At 38.8% G+C, this 20,303-nt stretch overlaps 2 protein-coding genes across 3 annotated transcripts in view; one reads left to right on the top strand and one right to left on the bottom strand.

Moving 5' to 3' along the window:
* The window catches only part of LOC133251301 (F-box/LRR-repeat protein 21), a 59,258-nt gene that overhangs the window by 20,065 nt on the left and 18,890 nt on the right, over positions 1 to 20,303 (bottom strand). The window lies entirely within an intron of this gene.
* LECT2 (leukocyte cell derived chemotaxin 2) lies at positions 7,164 to 20,039 on the top strand. The gene is made up of 4 exons (XM_061423574.1): positions 7,164 to 7,460; positions 10,589 to 10,685; positions 12,276 to 12,421; positions 19,604 to 20,039. The coding sequence occupies exons 1-4, from the start codon at positions 7,415 to 7,417 to the stop codon at positions 19,768 to 19,770; spliced, it is 456 nt and encodes a 151-aa protein (XP_061279558.1). The 5' UTR covers positions 7,164 to 7,414; the 3' UTR covers positions 19,771 to 20,039.

The raw sequence follows: 20,303 nt of genomic DNA, 5'->3' as shown, positions 1-20,303 counted from the left end.
GCAAAATTATCCTTTAAAGAGCCTCTTGATTAAAGTGAAAGAGCAAGTGAAAAAGTTGGCTTAAAATTCAACATTCAGAAAACTAAGATCATGGCATTTGGTCCCATCACTTCATGGCAAATAGATGGGAAAACAATGGAAAGAGTAAGAGACTTTATTTCAGGGGGCTCCAAAATCACTGCAGATGGTGACTGCAGCCATGGAATTAAAAGATGCTTGTTCCTTGGAAGAAAAGCTATGACCAACCTAGAAAGCATATTAAAAAGTAGAGACATTACTTTACCAACAAAGGTCCGTCTAGTCAAAGCTATGGTTTTTCCAGTAGGCATGTATGGATGTGAGAGTTGGACTCTCACATCCAGTCTTCTAAAGAAAGCTGAGTGCCAAAGAATTGATGCTTTTGAACTGTGGTATTGGAGAAGACTCTTGAGAGTCACTTGAACTGCAAGGAGATCCAATCAACCCATCCTAAAGGAAATCAGTCCTGAATGTTCATTGGAAGGACTGATGCTGAAGCTGAAACTCCAATACTTTGGCCACCTGATGCGAAGAACTGACTCATTGGAAAAGACCCTGATGCTGGGAAAGATTGAAGGCAGGAGGAGAAGGGGACGACAGAGGATGAGATGGTTGGATGGCATCATTGACGCAATGGACATGAGTTTGAGTAGGCTCCGTGAATTGGTGATGGACAGGGAGGACTGGTGTGCTGCAGTCCATGGGGTCACAAAGAGTTAGACATGACTGAGCGACTGAACTGATTGATCCTTTAAAAAATGAAGGATAAAAAAAGTGAAGGATAAGTTTAGACTTTCCTAGGTAAAAACTGAGAGAATTTGTTACTAGCAGATCTGCTCGAGGGAAATATTATGGAACTCCTTCAAGCTGAAATCAAAGGACACCAGACAGTAACTTGAATCTCTGGAAAAAACAGAGTGTACTGACAAAACTACAAAAGTAAATAAAGCAGCAAATATAAATCTGTATACTGATGAGCATACAATGTATAAAGGTATAAGTTATATGACAAAGCACAAAGGAAGAGGGAAAGAGTGGAGCCGTACAGGGACAAAGTTTCTGTATACTACTGTAGTTAATTCGGTATTAATCTGAACTAGATCATTGTGAGGTAATTTATAATCACCAGGGCAAGCATTAAGGAAATAAATCAAAAGTATACAGCAAAAGAAATGACAAGGATGGGATTTCCCTGGTGTTTCAGCAGCTAGGACTCTATGTTCCCCAAGCAGGGAACCAGAACCCCCTGGTCAGGGAACTAGAACCCACACGCCACAACTAAGAGTTCCCACTGCACCAAGAAATGACAAGGAAATTATAAAGTACAATAGAAAATACTGATTGACCACAAAAGAAGGCAGTAAACAGACAGATAAAAAAAGACTGTTTTCAGATTAAATGAACTTGTATATAGACAATTCTAAGGAATTCATAAAAAAAATCTGTAACAGCTAAGAAACTAATTTGGCAAGCTCACAGGATACAAGACATATATACAAAAAGCAGTTGTGTTTCTATATATTAGGAATGGAAATGGTATTGATGAACTTATTTTCAGGGAAGGAATAGAGATGCAGATAAAGACAACAGACTGTGGACACAGTGGGGGAAGGACAGTGTGGGACGAATGGAGAAAGAAGCACTGACATATACACACTGCTGCTGCTGCTGCTGCCAAGTCGCTTCAGTCGTGTCCCACTCTGTGTGACCCCAGAGATGGCAGCCCACCAGGCTCCCCATCCCTGGGATTCTCCAGGCAAGAACACTGGAGTGGGTTGCCATTTCCTTCTCCAATGCATGAGAGTGAAAAGTGAAAGTGAAGTCGCTCAGTCGTGTCAGACTCTTAGCGACCCCATAGACTGCAGCCTACCAGGCTCCTCCATCCATGGGATTTTCCAGGCAAGAGGACTGGAGTGGGGTGCCATTGCCTTCTCTGATATACATAGGTGGTTAGAAGTTGCAATATAATGCATGGAGCACAGCCAGACACTCTGATGATTTAAAGGGGTGGGATGGGGTGAGGGGAGGAAGGCTCAAGAAGGAGGTGATATATGTATAATTATGGCTGATTTGCATTGTTCTCCAATTAAAAAATAAATTAAAAAACAATTTCATTTATAATGGCATCAAAAGGAATAAAACACTTAGTAATACACTTTACTAAAGAAGTGCAAGATATATACCCTGGAACTGCAAAACTTATTGAAAGAAATTAAAGAGAACCTAAATAAATGGAAAGACACCGCCACCCCCCCGCCATGTTCAAAGGTTGTAAGACTTTATAATGTTAAAATGGCAATATTCCCCCAATTGATCTACAGATTCAACTCAATCTCTATAAATTTCATCTACCTTTCAATTTTGTTCAGAAACTGACAAGATGATTCTACAATTAACATTGAAATGCAAAGGATCCAGAATAACCAAAACAATTTTGAAAAAGCAGAAAAAGCTGGAAGACTCATACTTCCAGATTTCAATATTTATGATAAAGCTAAAAATCAAATCTGTGTGGTACTTCCATCAGATCAGATCAGTTGCTCACTTGTGTCCGACTCTTTGCGACCCCATGAATCGCAGCACGCTAGGCCTCCCTGTCCATCACCAACTCCCGGAGTTCACTCAGACTCACGTCCATCGAGTCAGTGATGCCATCCAGCCATCTCATCCTCTGTCGTCCCCTTCTCCTCCTGCCCCCAATCCCTCCCAGCATCAGAGTCTTTTCCAATGAGTCAGGATATATATATAGATCAGTGAAATAGAACTGAGAGTCCAGAACAGCCAAATTCATTTGGGCAAGGGTTCCAAGAAAATTAAATGGGGGAAACAACAGTCTTTTTAATAAATAATGTTGAAAGAACTGGCCACCTACATACAAAAAAATATAAATTTGAACCCTCTACTTCATCCCATACAAAAAAGTTAACTTGAAATGGATCAAAAACCTAAATGCAAGAGATAAAATTATAACATTATTAGAATGAAACATAGGCATAAATCTTCATGACTTTGGATAACCATTTCTTATATATGACATCTAAAGCATGAGTAGCCAAAGCAGGAGGAAGATATATTTAACCTCGTTAAAACTAAAAACTTCTATGATTCAAAGGACACTGTCAAGAAAATGAAAAGACAACCCACATATGGGAAAAGAGTATTTGCAAATTATCTGTCTAACAAAGATTTTGTGTCCAGAGTATATAAAGAACTCTTACAACTCAACAATAGAAAGATAAATAATCCAATTAAAAACTGGGCAAAGGATTTAAATAGACATTTAAAAGACAAAGGAAATAGACAAAAGGGCAAAAAGCACGTGAAAAGATGTTCAGCTTCATTAGTTACGAGAGAAATTCAAGTCAAAACCACAACTATATACTACTTTATATCCACTAGGATAGCTATAATTAAAAAGACAGATAATAACAGGTGTTGGTAAGGATGCAGAGAAATTGCAACTCTTAGTGCTGGTAGGAATGTAAACTGATGTAGCCACTTTGGAAAACCATTTAATAGTTCCTCAAAAAGCTAAATACAGAGATACCATATGACCCAGCAATCCCACTCTTAGGTATATGCCCAAGAGAACGGAAAACATATGTCCAGATAAAACTTGTACATGAATGTTCATAGTAGTGTCATTTGTAATAGTCCAAAATGAAGATAATCCAACTGCTCATCAACTGATGAATGGAGAAACAAAACATGGTCTGTTCATTCAATGGAATATCATCCAGTCATAAAAAAGAAATAAAGTACTCACATATGGTAAAATGTGAATGAACCTTGAAAACATTCTGCTAAGTGAAAGAAGCCAGACATGAAAAAATCACATATTCTCTGATTTCATTCATATAAAATACCCAAAACAAGCAGGTTCAGAGAGTGAAAAAGTAGACTAATAGTTGCTAGGGGCTGGGGAAAGTAGGAAATGAGGAGTCACTGCTCATGTGTCAGGTTTTTTGTTTGGGGGTGATGAAAATGCTCTAGAATTAGATAGAGGCGTGAGTATATGATTTTGTGAATACACTAAAAAACCACTGAATTATGCATTTTAAAAGGGTAAATTTTATGATATGTGAAGTCTCAATTTAAAAAAAGATCAAGCTATGTCAGCACACATAAAACATGCATGATATTTCTATGTATATAGATATACACAAAACTATAGTTGTCAGGTGATTAGCAACTACAATTTCATCTGCACTCTTGTTTCTTCCTTGCAATGTAACATCATAATTCACGGGGTCTAGGGTTTAGTATGTAAATTTGAGGGAGGGAGTTATTCTGTGTATCACACAGAATTACACTTAATAAATGTAAAAGGAATGATGTAAATAGAAAAAAGTATGTTGTTTTATTCCTCTTCCTTTTGCCCCATTTCCAAATCCAAAAGAAATATTGACAACCTATGTCACCATGCTTATCCTCTGGCTTTTTGTGTTATCTGGCCCCCCTGCAAGTAATCCTGGTTGAAAAACATGGGCCTGGGAAGCCAGGAAGGAAATCAAGGAGCAAGATGTTTATAAACCCATTTGGTGTCACTCAAAGAGGATACATTTTCTAGTCCATTTTATCATGGAAAAGGAAAGATTTCTGACTAGATGGTACGGTTGGTTGGAAAACCACTTAAAATTGTATCTTTTCTGTTCTCATTCCACATTCATCAAGCCACTTTGCCGAGGGTTTTAACACCAAGACAGCACATCCTCCCATTAGAGAGGAGTCATCTCTGTTGAAAATCATCTATTAAGATAGCTAGCTAGCTATCATCTATCGATCTCTGTGTTTAGCTTCCTATAATCTGATGAACTTGAATCATTCTCCCTGAGTCAAAGTCTTAGACAACAAAAAGACTAAGGGTCAGACTCTGGATTAAGGGAAATTTACCTCAATCAAGGATGATAAGTAGGTTTTTATATGCTAACCGACCATACTAGCACCATGATCTTGGACTTTCAGACTCTAGAACCGTAAGAGATAAATTTCTGTTGTTTATGAGCCATCCCATCTCTGGTGGTCTGTATAGCAGCCCAACAGACCAAGATGAACACAAACTATTAACATACCAGAATCAATTTGTTCATAACCTCCTGCCATTTGGCCAGCATTATCACTTTGCTATTTCAGCACATGTTCACCACCTACCTCATCAGAAGCAGAAGGTAGAGTTATAGAGAAGCAGACCCAGAGACAGGACAGGAGACAACTGAGCCTTGCAACTGGGTGAGAGGCTGGCAGGCTACAGTCCACAGGGTCACAAAGTGTCGGACATGACTGAGCGACAACACACATGACTTTATCTCAAGCTTTTCTAACAAGAGATGAGACTAATGTGCTGAAACTAACTTAGTTCATATCAATATAGGAAAAGAATAGTTTTATCACCACTGCCCTCAAATTTGAATTATAGTGAGTTTTGAATTTCTCCTCATCTCGGGTTTCTCTACCTTTAGTGAAATGTTAAGAAAAAAAATAAAAAGATCAAGGCATGAGGTACAGGTCGGGGCACAGTTGGTGGGGGTGGGGGTGGTGTCAGGGGGCTGGGGGTGAGTAGGAGAGAAATGTGAAAGCAACTTACAGTGCTGGTAGCTGACTACATCTTGCGAAAGTTAAATACCCATAATTGTAGCCCAACAAGAATTTGTAATTCCACATGTATTTCTTTATGAAGTATAGCTTAGAGAAGATAAAGCTGTCTATTAACAGATCAGTGTTACTAATCAAAAGGTTTCTACCGTGTAGCAACCATCTGACCGTACCTTATAATCACTGGCTATACAAAAGAACAATGACTGTGCCTTCTGGTCCTGAGAGCCCATTGCAGAATGGACACTTGCCAGCTCTGTTCAGAACAAATCTTCAGTTAGCCGGCTTATAAACAACATTTGCTTTAATTCCCATATTATTTCCTTAAACATAATGAGTTTAATTATTGTATTCAGTAATTAACATTATAATTATTGGAAGCTGGTAATTTTTTGATGTAAATTTAGGAATATGGTTTAAGTAATTTAACATGCTGATTCCCATCATGATGTTTTTAAAATTGTCAGTTAACACCTAGACAAATTTAATTCAACATGTTCTCCATTCTAGTTACAAAGAAATTGTTAGGTATACTTTAGACTGGGCTTCCCTGGTGGCACTAAATGTAAACAACCTGCCGATGTAGGAGACATAAGAGACGCAGGTTCCATCCCTGGGTCAGCCCACTCCAATATTCTTGCCTGGAGAACCCCATAGACAGAGGAGCTTGGTGGGCTACATCCATAGGGCGCAGAGTCGGACATGACTGCAGTGACTTAGCACAGCACAGCATACTTCCTATCAGGGATTCACAGCTTTGGAATGATGAACGTTTAGGGCCAGATAATTCTTTGCCCTGGGGTATATTCTATGTCTGGTATGATGTTTAGCAGTAGCCCTGGCCTCTGCCCACTATGTTCCAACAGCGTCTGTGTAGCAGTAACGACCAAAAACATTTCTAGACACTGCCAAGTGTTTCCTGGGGGACAAAATTATTCCTGGTGAGAACCACTGCTGTGGATAAATGACCAATGCCTAAGAGAGAATCTCTTTAGATGATTCGAACACAGCAAAACTTCCCCTCTTCCCCATAGGTTTGAATCCCAAATCTGTTACGTCCTCCCCATGTGATCTTGAGTGAATTCACCTAATCAAACTGTGCCTTTGTTTTCTCTTCTGGAAAACTGGAATGACAATATATATTCCAACTGCTATTATACTCCATTGTATATCATTCATCCTTTTCTCTACTTATGGGTACTGTGGATATTAATTTTTCATTATTACAAACAAACAAACATCTAAAGTCACATATTTAAAGAAAGATAATTTTCTCAAAATTATAAAAGTATTTGCAAACATTATACAGATAAAATTAACTGATCCTCCAAAAAAACCCAAGGGAAATACTAAAAAATATACTATAGAAGGTCATACATTATTAATCTTCTTTTCTGAAACATACCCTATCCAGGGAATGAAAGACAGATCTACTAGCAGACAATATTAAATATTCATTTTTTCATGTGGATATCCTCCCACCAGTCACAGCCCAGAGAAAAGCCACTCTTCACCCAGCCTTATCACTTCTGTTAATATTTAGTCAGCATTTCCAATAAAGTTAGCTTTTTCAGATGAAAAGCTTTTACGTAGGTCCTACATAGCTGTCCACAGAGTATTAAAATCTGACTCCTTCCATTCTCGTAAATTTTTGGGTCTTGTACCAAATTGAAGATATGAGAGATGCAGAATTCTAAGGTTAAATAGCTAGATAATACTAATTCAGACTGGAATATTCTTCACAGAGTGTGTGGGGGCAAGCCTAAGGGTCAGAGGAAGAAGCATTCTAGAGAGACAAAGACAAATGTTTTCCACAGGAACCCTCCTTCTGGCTGCTCTGATTTCACCTGGTAAGTCAAAATTACTGTCTTAGAATCCTGGCTGACTTTTAAAAATTGATTCCAAGGATAGATTCGAAAGTCATTAACATTACAACCACAACAGAAACTTGTATATTTGGTTATTAACAGTGGAATAGGAAGCAAAGCTGAAACAGAGACACCAACGCAGAGAACGAACATACGGACACCAAGAGGGTAATGGCAGGGTGGGATGAATTGGGAGATTGAGAATGACATATATCTACTACCATGTATAAGACAGAAATCGAATGAGAACCTACCGTACTGCACAGGGGAAAAGCAGCTTTGTCTGTGTGTAGGACACACACTGTTAACTTTAGAAACGCATTCCAATAAACACTAGGTGCTGACATGCATCATTTGATTCTGCTTATACGAGGTAACTAGAACAGTCAACTTCATAGAAGGCATACTGGCGGATGCTGTCGGGGGTGGGGGGCAGTGAGGGGAGTGGGGAGTTGTTGTTTACTGGGGACAGAGTTTCCATTTAGGAAGGTGAACAAGTTGGAAGTTGGATGATGAAGAGTTGCACGACAATATGAATGTACTTCGTGCCACTGAAATGCACAGTTAGATATGGTTAACACAGTCTGTTTTATGTTATGTGACTTTTACCACAATAAAAAAAAATTTTTTTTTAAAGCAGAAAAGGAAGAATACACAAGGTCAAGAGTGGTTATCAATGATTTCCACCTGAATGTTCTATTTCTTTAATGAGAGAAGCAGAAAAGAAAAAACAATCTTAGTTTGGAATTAATTGGAACAAAATTAGAAAATAAAGTTTGTATGAGAATCTGATTTAGAAAACCCCTGACACAAAAATTGGTATGGATTAGGATAAGGGGACGGAGAAGGCGAAGGCACCCACTCCAGTACTCTTGCCTGGAAAATCCCATGGATGGAGAAGCCTGATGGGCTGCAGTCCACGGGGTCTCGAAGAGTCGGACATGACTGGGCGACTTCACTTTCACTTTTCACTTTCATGCATCAGAGAAGGAAATGGCAACCCACTCCAGTGTTCTTGCCTGGAGAATCCCAGGGATGGGGAGCCTGGTGGGCTGCCGTCTATGGGGTCGCACAGAGTTGGACACGACTGAAGCGACTTAGCAGCAGCAGCAGCAGGACAAGGGGAACACTCCCCTGTCATAGCAAAAGAGCAAATGAATACATTAATAAACTAATATATGCCTCAATTCTGAAGGATAAATATTAGGGCCAAAGTGACTTGAAGCTTGGTCCAAAGGCATAATACACCTTTTAGAGGTATATTCAAGAATATGCTTAATGGTCATATTCTGTAGCTTCTTTTCATAACACATATATTAATGAATGAATAGCAAAATACCTTTAAATATAATCAACAACCCAATTAGCAGATTCCTGCTTTTGCTTCCACTTTTGTTAGTTTGCTTTGAAGTAAAACAATGAGTTTCTTAATGCAACTCTCTGTGAATATAAATAATTAGAAATCCAGGAAACAATTTAAAGGAATATTTATCAAGTGCTTACTCTAATAATGAGAAGTTGTAAAAAACCATGTATCTATAAAGCTCACTAAAGCAAAGCACAGTAAAATGAGGTATGGCAATAAAAGGCGTTAAATTTATCAAATAAAAAAAATAAAATAAAGTGCTGAAAAATTAAAGCTGTCAATTCTGTAATAGATATTCATTGAAAGTATCTTTTGAAATGGGGGTGAAAACACCTTCAGAGAAATGAAAGCTAAGGAAGCATGCACGAGCTATAAAAAATGATAAAGTCCTTTATGAATGATGATAATATCAAAACAAAACTGGGAAATACAGGAAGGAGTAAAGAGCACTACGAACAGTCAATACATGGATAAACATTAGAAACTATTCTCTTTTCTTAATTTCTTCAAGGTAAACTATCAACATTATATTGTGAAATTTTTCAGAAAAAAAAAAAAGAATATGGTATGACATAGTTCTGTCTTAGATATTATGCAAGTAGGATGAATACTGAAAATAACTGAAGTACCTCATGGTAAAAAAATAAAATAAAATAAAAGAGAATTCTAGGTAATCTTCCATTCATCAATATGAGATACCTACTACCAATTCTCATTCCTTAAAATAAGATGGAAAATCATTGACTTAAGACAAGAAATAATTATAGGCAAAAATTACAAACTATGTTTTTTCCCCCAGAACCTAATACTATTAAGGTCACAGAATGATTAATTATTGACTATTAAAACTGTTCTTGTGAATCCATGCATACTGTCACTCTCTTAATGTCATTGACTTAGCTGGAAAGGAGTGTAAAGGATAGTTTACAACTGGAAGCAGAGTTACTTTCAGCATTTAATTTTCCACGACTCCATATGAAGACTGAGCAAACAGAGATATACTGAGGAACTATAAATTGAGTGATAAAAAAAAAAAAAAAAAAAAGAGAAGTTGCACGGAAAGTTTGCACAAAATACATGAAGACAGCCAGCCCCCTCCCTCCATGTTTTACGGCTTCTCAATTTTTCAAGTAATTGTTATTACTCACTTCCTCACCTTCTCTTCACACTCTGCTCTAGGCTAAATTAGTTTGACATGTTCTTATTTCTAAGAATCTCCTCTTCTATGTCAGTGGATATGAAAGAGATCCATTTAGTGTTAAATACACTTTGCTAACTCATAGTTCGTTTTTCCTTCAATTCAAACATCTTGGATCAAGACTAAAAATAAAGAACATTTCAAAGTTACTCTAGAATCATTTCTTTGAGCCATGTTGTTCAATTATTTTGTTTAACCTAAACATAGAGGGCCCCACGCCAAGTCATAAGCAAAGAAAAATTTTAAAGCACCATCTACAACATTGTTCGGCGGATAATATAAAACAAATAATAACAATAAAGGTGAGTGCTTGTAAATAAACTTACAAATACTCTACACGTCAGAAAACAAACTTCCACGGCCAGGGAAAAAAGGGCCATTTTACAGCTGAATCAGGAGTTAAAGGCAGGCCACCCCATAAACTACAGAAAAAATCAGAGAAAAAGTATAATGAAAAGAATTTTTGAATCTGCTGGGAGACATGAGGGTAATGGATATTGGGAATACGTGGTCAGGAAACCTGCTTCTCATGTTTTTCCTTTTCAGCACTGGCTGGACCATGGGCTATTATATGTGCTGGCAAGTCTTCCAATGAGATCAGGACATGTGATGGCCATGGCTGTGGCCAGTACACGGCTCAGAGGTAATGGGGTTTCACACACACACTCTTTCAGCTCAACCTCTTTGCTCAGTGTCCTCGCTGTAAGTTTCCACAAGTGCTCACCATCCTTTCCCTTCTGACGGCAGGAAAATTCAGAGGCAAAACCAGTTGCATTACCATGTCTGGAGCAACTTCCAAGAACAGGGCTTCAGATGTGGGCTCTGAATTGAGAACAGAGCACTGAATAAGGACCACAGAGAGGAGAGCCCTGTTTTCTCTCTCAATGTTTTCATATGTTGACTCATCTCACCTGGCTTTTCCAAAGTGAAAACCAAACTTTACCATCCCATTTTATAGAAGAGGAACTTGAACTGGGGCACCAAAGGGCTGAGGGACCTGCCAAACACAGTGAAGGTGGTTGAAGGCTGGGGAACTAGGATTCAGGCTTTTAGCTCTTGTTGCCAGCAGACTGTGGTGTTACTGACCCAGGCTTTGGGAGGTAAATTCCAAAGGCTGGCCCTAAGCAGGTAATCTCTTCCAGACGGTGAGGGACATACTATGAATGTTCAACAATTCCCAGTACTACTTAGGGAGTGCCACTTTCTGATGAAATAGCAACATGTTCAACTGCATTTGGAGAGGGAAATGGCAACCCACTTGCCATTTCAGTACATTCCAGTACTCTTGCCTGGAAAATCCCATGGACAGGGGAGCCTGGTGGGCTACAGTCAATGGGGTCACAATGAGTCAGACACGACTGAGTGTGTATAGCACACGCACCAACTGCATTACCAATCACCACTCTAATCACAGAACTCTCACTCACACAGATACTATTCACAAAGCAACCTCACATACATGGAATAGGGCTGAGAAATGGGACACAGGGGGAAATGGCCCCTGAATTGCCAAAACTCAGGCTCAATCAGTCCATAAACCCTACAGTTTGTGCACTTGACTCATTCAATAACTTACTGGCTCCTCACGTGGAACCTGCTCTATGTTGCTATACACATAATGCTAACAATCCTGGTGAATCTGATTTTCAGGAGGCCTATTAGAAGGAGAAGAGCCTGGTAAGAGCAGGAAGAGTGAGGACTGTTAGAGACAACCTCAGGAAACCTTACAACCTGGGATCGTTTTCCATTTGTGCTCCACAGAGTTTAATAAATGCAGGAGCTATCAGTCACCATATTAAAATGTCATACACAATAAATGATGTGTATGGATCACTGAGAGAAAAAAAAGACTATGATTCTTCTTATAAAATAGGTTCCCATAAAAAGTCAACTCTTTTCTAAGTGGTCTTACAGATGTAAAGATTCAGGTATCTATAACATTTACTTACATTGATTGCCTCATCTCCCCCAGATGCCATATATTAATAATGGCTAACATTTTTTTTAAACACTTCTTGTGTACCAAATACTATCTTACATGCTTTAACCTTTACAACATGATTATGAATACCTGCGGAGAGGGAGGTGAAAACTGACTAAACAGAGTGAGGAAACCTGGGACATCCCAACATTTTTGATACCCTGGACTGGGAACAGTGGGTTAACCCCTGTTCCTGGGCAATAAAATTCCCAGGGCAGTTCTTCAGTCTGTTCATTCTTATTTACATCCTAGAAATCAGAAGCTTCACCAGGGTGTAGATGTCGTGTGCTCAGATGGCTCTACTGTTTACGCACCTTTCACCGGAAAGATCATGGGCCAGGAGAAACCTTATAAAAACAAAAATGCCATCAATAATGGTGTTCGGATCTCTGGAGGAGGTAAGAAGTGGTGTATGTACCTGGGGCATATAGTGGAGATCTCTGATGCTTATTTCATGTGTATTCTATACAGAGAAGTTGCATTCTTCTTTCAAAGGAACAAAACCTAGGAACTAAAGGACAAGGGTACTGTACTAAAACAGCCCACACATTTTCCAAGATGTTTCACCACTTTCCCTACAGTCATCTTTTTTATACATACACTCCCCACCTAGCTCTATACCTGACTGGGGCACTTTCCTCCTGAGGTCCACATGGCTTTGCTTAATATTCTCCAAGCAAAATCACTTTCAGCAATATTAGCTATAATGAATGGATGCTTTCATTTACCAGTTCCACAACTGGAAAATGTTGGCATTTCTGCAAGAGTTTATGTGAACTGTTTTCAAATGTTCAGCTGTACATGTGTCTAGTGGTCAAAGTAAAGTCCAAAGCTGTAAAGAACAATATTGCATAGGAACCTGGAACATTAGGTCCGTGAATCAAGGTAAATTGGATGTGGTCAAGCAGGAGATGGCAAGATTGAACATAAACATTTTAGGAATCAGTGACGGGAATGGTCAAATTTAATTCAGATGACCATTATACCTATTACTGTGGGCAAGAACCACTTAGAAGAAATGGAGTAGCCCTCATAGTCAGAAAGAGTCTGAAATGCAGTACTTGGGTGTAATCTCAAAAACAACAGAATGGTCTCAGTTGATTTCCAAGACAAACCATTCAACATCACACTAATCCAAGTCTATGCCCCAACCACTGATGCTGAAGAAGGTGAAGTTCATCAGTTCTATGAAGACTGACAAGACCTTCTAGAACTAACACCAAAAAAAAGATGTCCTTTTCATCACAGAGCACTGGAATGCAAAAGTAGGAAGTCAAGAGATACCTGGAATAACAGGCAAGTTTGGCCTTGAAGTACAAAATGAAGCAGGGCAAAGGCTAACAGAATATTGTCAAGAGAATGCACTGGTCATAGCAAATTCCCTTTTCCAACAACTCAAGAGACAGCTCTACACATGGACATTACTAGGTAGTCAATACGAAAATCTGATTATGTTCTTTGCAGCCAAAGATGAAGAAGTGCTATACCATCAGCAAAAACGAGACCTGGAGCTGACTGTGGCTCAGATCATGAACTCCTTATTGCAAAATTCAGGCTTAAATTGAAGCAAGTAGGGAAAACCAGTAGGCCATTCAGATATGATCTAAAGCAAATCCCTGATGATTATACAGTGGAAGTGACAAATAGATTCAAGGGATTAGATCTGGAGACAGAATGCCTGAAGAACTATGGACTGAGGTTTATAACACTATATAGGAGGCAGTGACAAAAACAATCCCAAACAAACAGAAGTGCAAGAAGGCAAAGTGGTTGTCTAAGGAGGCCTTACAAATAGCTGAGAAGAGAAGTGAAAAGCAAAGGAGAAAGGCAAAGATAATCTCAACTGAGTTCACAGTTCAGAGAATAGAAAGGATAAGAAGGCCTTCTTAAATGAATAATGCCAGGAAATAGAGGAAAATAGAGAAATAGAGGAAAAATAAAATGGGTAAGACTAAAGATCTCTTCAAAAAAAAAGGAGATATCAAGGGAACATTTCATGCAAGAATGGGGCGTGATAAAAGACAGAAACAGTAAGCAAAACCAGAAGAGATTAAGAAGAGGTGGCAAGAATACACAGAAGAACTATACAAGAAAGGTCTTGATGACCCAGATAATCACGATGATATGGTCACTCACCTAGAGGCAGACATCTTGGAGTATGAAGTCAAGTGGGCTTTACGAAGCATTACTAAAAACAAAGCTAGTGGAGGTGACAGACTTCCAGCTGAGCTATTTAAAATCCTAAAAGATGATGCTGTTAAAGTGCTGCACTCAACATGTCAGCAAATTTGGAAAACTCAACAGTGGCCACAGGACTGGAAAAGATCAGCATTCGTTCCAGTCCCAAAGAAGGACAATGCCAAAGATCGTTTACACTGCTGTACAGTTGCACTCATTTCACATGCTAGCAAGGTTATGCTTAAAATCCTTCAAGCTAGGCTTCAGCAATACATGAACCAAGAACTTTCAGGTGTACAAGCTGGGTTTCGAAGAGGCAGAGGAACCAGGGATCAAATTGCAAACATTTGTTGTATCATGGAGCAAGAAAGTGAGTTTCAGAAAAACATCTGCTTTATTGACTAGGCTAAAGTCTTTGACTGTGTGGCTCACAATGAACTGTGGAAAATTTTTAAAGAGATGGGAATAATAGACCACCTTACCTGCCTCCTGAGAAAGCTGTATGTGGGTCAGGAAGAAACAGTTAGAACTGGATATGGAACAACTGACTGGTTCAAAATTGAGAAAGAAGTATGACAAGGCTATGTATTGTCACCCTGCTAATTTAACTTATATGCAGAGTATATTATGTGAAATGCCAGGCTGGATGAATCACAAGCTGAAATCAAGATTGCTGGGAGAAATATCAACAACCTCAGGTATGCAGATGACACCACCCTTATGGCAGAAAGTGAAGAGGAACTGAAGAGCCTCTTGATGAAAGTGAAAGAGGAGAGTGAAAAAACTGGCTTAAAACTCAACATTCAAAAAACTAAGATCATGGCATCCAGTGCCATCACTTCATGGCAAAGAGATGGGGAAAAGCTGTAAACAGTGACAGATTTTAATTTTCTTGGGCTCCAAAATCACTGTGGATGGTGACTGCAGCCATAAAGTTAAAAAAACACTTGTTCCTTGAAGGAAAACTGAGACAAACCTAGACAGTGTATTAAAAAGCAGAGATACCACTTTGCCAACAAAGGTCCATATAGTCAAAGCTATGGCTTTTCCAGTAGTCATGTAGAGATGTGATAGTTGGACCATAAAGAAGGCTGAGCGCTGAAGAATTGATGCTTTTGAACTGTGGTGCTGGAGAACTCTTTAGAGTCTCCTGGATTGAAAGGAGATCAAATCCTGAAGGTAATCAACTCGGAATATTTATTGGAAGGACTGATGCTGAAGCTGAAGCTCCAATACTTTTGCCACCAGAAGCGAAGAGCCGACTCAATGGAAAAGATCCTGATGCTGGGAAAGATTGAAGGCAAAAGGAGAAGAGGGTGACAGAGGATGAGATGGTTAGATAGCATCACCAATTTAATGGACATGAATTTAAGCAAACTCTGGGAGATAGTGGAGGACAGAAGGGCCTGGTGTGCTACAGTCCAAAGGGTCACAAAGAGTGGGACACAACTTAGCAACTGAACAAAAACAACATTTTCAAAAGCTCTATGTTCTAGGTAAAGTCAGGTCTCCTGGTACTTCAGGTCCTAGGCTTCTTATTTGGTGTTTTAAATCTATTGCAATAGAACATACATACAGCAAAGTGCACAAAGCAAAAATGGCTGGCTCAATGAATTTTCACAAAGTAAGCACACCAGGGCAACCTGCTGATTACACTATTTCAAGAAAAAGTACAACAGCAGCAGTCCAGAGACCCCTTGTACTACCTTTTAGGTTTTTTGTTTTTTTTTTTTTTTTGCCTAGTTTTTGAAAATGATTTAAATAGAATTAAACAGCATGCACTCTTTTGAGTGGGGGCCTTCTTTTATTACCATGATGTTTGTAAGATTCATTCATGTTTGTGAGGTTCATTCATCATTATTTACCTATAGTATCCATTGCATGCATGTGTGTTTATTTATTTAATCATGCTCTAAATGGACATTTGGGCAGTATCCAGTTTCCGGCAATTAGGAAAATGCTACTATGAACTTTCTAGTACATGTCTTTTCATGAACATAAATTTGCATGCCTGCTGGGGGTGGGTTTACTGACACTCCTCTCACCAAGGCCATGAGAAACACTTTGCTAAGGAGCCCAAGTCTTTAAGGAGCGATCTGGAGGCTATCTTCTCTAGGCTTGAAATAAGAGAAACCACTGCCATTGAAAGGACTCCACTGAGCAGTCAAGGTTGGCATGGCTACCCAATGGGGAGCAGAGGTCAAACAGTCATCAGATGCATCAGAATCAAGGATCTATGGCACTGTCTGCTTAATCACGGTGACCTAGAACCAAATACATGGGCAGTGTACTAAAGCTTTATTTGATTTGTATAAAAGGAAACACTCTAGGTCTGATGAACAAAAAATTCTGACCTCGATCAATTCTGGGTCTGAAAATCTTCTCCCAACGCTATCAACTGATTCCCAGACTTGAGTCAGTTTACAGTCCAGGGGCTCTCTTGAATGAAAGGGAGGCTGAGCCTTTCTAAGGAAGGGCTGTCACAAAAGCCAAAAATTTATACTATAAGCCTTACTTTATAGCTGTTCTCAAAGGGACTTGCTCTAGCCTTTTAGCAGGATGACTGCACACTGGAGATGAAAGACACTTAAAGCTGACACTAATTCCTAAAGACACAAAAGGCCACTGCGGTCCCTGATTAGGGCTTATGCAGTCAGGTGATCAAGACAGTTTTTCGCTAGGGTCCATCTTACAAGTGGACCAAGTGCATCCACATGACCCCCTTGTAGTAACTTCCCCAGTCCAGAATGCATAGCTGGAATCAATATACTCAGCAACTGGCAGACGCTAGAGGAGTGGAGTTGCTGGGTCACTTGGTAGATGTATCTGCAGCCTTAGCAGATACTGCCACCTGGTTTCCCAAAGTGGTGCTATTCATTCACACTCCCATGAGGAGTGTGTGAAAATTCCAGTTGCTCCATACACAATACTTAGTGTTATCTGCTTTTCTCATTTCAGTCATTCTCATGAGTGTGTAATGGTATCTCCTTTAACTTTAATCTGCATTTCATATTTATTGATATTTTTCATATTTATTGATAACATCAATACTGTCTTTTGTGAAGTGCCTCTTCACATATTTTGCAAAATGCCCAGTGTTTTAGAGATATGTGGGAGCTTTTTGTGTATTTTGGACACAAATTCTTTGCCAAATATGTATTATGACTATCTTCTCCCATCTTCTGGGCTCCTTTTTTAACTTTTCAAATGTTGTTTTTTAATAAACCAAATTATTTTTAATGCAGTCCAATTTAGTAATATCCTCTTTTACTGTTAGCACATTTTTATTACCTGTTTAAGACACATTTGCCCACCCTGAAGCCCTAAAGATATTCACCCTAGGCTTTTGTCCACAAGCTTTATTGCTTGACCTTTCACATTTAGATTTATAATCCATCTGGAATTGGCTTTTGTGTAAGGAATAAGAATCATATTCTTCTCCCATATAGATAACTGACTCCATACCATTAACCTGCCAATACCGTTTTCTCCTCACTGCACAAAAGTATCTTGTCATAAATCAAGGTCTGCATATATGTGGGTCTGTTTATGGTCTTTCTATGGTGTTTCGTTGGTCAGTTGGTTAATCTTCCAGCAGTACTGCACTGTCTTAATTATCTTAGCTATAAAATACACCTTGATCTCTAATAGTATAAATCTTCCAACTTTGCTCTTTTTTTTCAGATTGCCTTGGCAAGTCCTGGGTTATCTGAATTTCCAAATAAATTACAGAAGCAGTTTGTCAATCTCCACCAAAAATCTTGCTGGGTCTTGGATTGGGTTTGCATTGACTATACAGATCAAACTGAGAAGAATTTATGTCTTAGAAGTAATGGATCTTCCAATCAATGAGCATGTTATATCTTCCATTTATTTAGGTCTTCTTGCACTGCTATACTGGAGAAGGCAATGGCACCCCACTCCAGTACTCTTGCCTGGAAAATCCCACGGAAGGAGGAGCCTGGTAGCCTGCAGTCCATGGGGTCGCAGAGGGTTGGATACGACTGAGCGATTTCCCTTTCACTTTTCGCTTCCATGCGTTGGAGAAGGCAATGGCACCCCACTCCAGAGTTCTTGCCTGGAGAATCCCAGGGACGGGGAGCCTGGTGGCTGCCGTCTCTGGGGTCGCAGAGTCGGACACGACTGAAGCGACTTGGCAGCAGCAGCAGCACCCTTGGACATATTCTGTTAACTTATGTATATAAGATGTAGCTTATGGATTTCACTTAGATTTTCTACAGCAGTACTGTCCACCAATAGTATAATAAAAGCCACATATGTAATCTTAATTTTCCGGCATCCACATTAAGTAAAAAGAAACTATAACAATTTTAATATTTTAAGATCTCCAAATTATTATCATTTCAAAATGCAATTAATATGAAATTAGCAATGTTTAACTTTGGAGGGGGTACTGTCTTCAAAATCCAATGTGTATCTTATACTTAAAGTGCATCTAATTCAAATTACCTACATTTCAAGTGTTGACTAGTCAGTGGATGGCAGCTACTGTGCTGGATAGGATGCGCCTATAGCCCTGCCTATGCTTTTTGTCCACCCGACCGGTTAGCACTGACACCAAATGTGTTGGAGTCTTCTACTACTGCTGGGTTTCTATTTCTCCTTGTGTCTCCTGTAATCTCTCCTTTACAGGATTTTTGTGTTATATAATGATTTCTGTGTCATTGAGTGCCTGGATAGTTTTAACTATTTTATCTTCGTTGGATTTAGCATTATAACTGTCATTCTTTGTCTGGCTTCAATGCTTTTTGGCCTGAAGGTAACAAGATCATAACCCTTGCTTTCCCTTTCCTTCCATTTGCAAGGTAAATCTTTCCCAGCCTTGAATTTTTATACCTTTTCAGTGACTGTCTAATTGTATACAGCACAGACTTTCATTTTGCTTTTCAAGCCAATATGAAAATCTTTTTAATACATGAATTAACATTTATAGATACAACTCATATATTTGGTCCCGGCACTGTTATTATTTTATAATTATGGTATTATTTCTATTTCTCTGACAGGTCTTTTTTTCTTCTGGTATTTAGAAAGCTTTGTATTCTTGTGCCTGTTATTATTTCTACTTTGCTTTGTTTTTAAAAGTCTGTTTTATCAGAATCTGTCTTGAAGTTGACATTGTTCTGGGTCAATGTTTTCAGCTAGCTGGTGTTTCTCAGCTATTCGTCAATGCCTTTTTAAAGTGATTTGAGTCTATTCTTCCTTCAGCATCTTGTAATTTTAGTCTTCATTTCTGATATGATTGTGTCATTTTCTTCTGTTCGCTCATTGAGTTCAATCAATCATCCTTTCTTTTTTTTCATTTCTGCTCTTTAATGAAAACTTCTGATTCAAGGCTACTAAAACCTAGATAATGAATAATTTTACTTCTTTTCTTTCAGGTTTCTGCATTAAAATGTTATACATCAAGCCAATTAAATATAAAGGTTCTATCAAGAAGGGAGAAAAACTGGGCACTCTGCTGCCCTTGCAAAAAGTTTACCCTGGAATACAATCCCACATACATATTGAAAACTGTGACTTGAGTGATCCTACTGTCTACCTATAGATGGAGGACAAGCCGATCTTCTAAAAAGACAGCCATCTTCTTAAAACCTAGGCACCTATCCTGCTTTTCAACAAATTTGTGCTCAAATAGAAACACGATGAATGAAAGAGAGAAAAAAGCATTTTGATTTCAACTCATTGCCACTTTGATGTTTTGAAGGTCAGTTCATTTCTCAGGTCTGATCTGTAACCTATGGGATCAGGGATGTGTTTTTTCTAAAAGATTTCTCAGTTCTAAATAAATAGGAGAAACAAACATACAAATTCAAACTGGTGCCAACAGCAATGCTGACATTTCTAAAACTAGCTTTCTGCTTGAAAATATTAAAAAAAAACCTTAAGTGTTTTTAGGGCACAAGATTAGAGTGTTGTACAATGCTAGACACATAAAAGTTCATAAATACCAAGTGAATAAACTCAAGGCTTCTTTTGAGTTGAGGCAGTAAAGAATTTCAGGAATACCCTTAGGTTTTGGTATTGGTATACCCAATTGCTGAAATACCCAAAGTGGTTGGAGGGTGAAGGGTTTACACG

This window comes from Bos javanicus, chromosome 7, assembly GCF_032452875.1.
Source record: "Bos javanicus breed banteng chromosome 7, ARS-OSU_banteng_1.0, whole genome shotgun sequence".
NCBI lineage: Eukaryota > Metazoa > Chordata > Mammalia > Artiodactyla > Bovidae > Bos > Bos javanicus.
Note: the sequence above shows the minus strand (reverse complement) of the source record. Positions and strands in the feature narration are given on the sequence as shown.

What these genes read in the sequence shown, in the direction of transcription:
- LECT2 (XM_061423574.1), top strand. Translation starts at nt 7,415, where the DNA reads ATGTTTTCCACAGGAACCCTCCTTCTGGCTGCTCTGATTTCACCTG. An exon ending in GGCCAGTACACGGCTCAGAG is followed by an intron (nt 10,686 to 12,275) that starts GTAATGGGGTTT and finishes TTTACATCCTAG; the next exon opens with AAATCAGAAGCTTCACCAGG. An exon ending in TGTTCGGATCTCTGGAGGAG is followed by an intron (nt 12,422 to 19,603) that starts GTAAGAAGTGGT and finishes CTTTTCTTTCAG; the next exon opens with GTTTCTGCATTAAAATGTTA.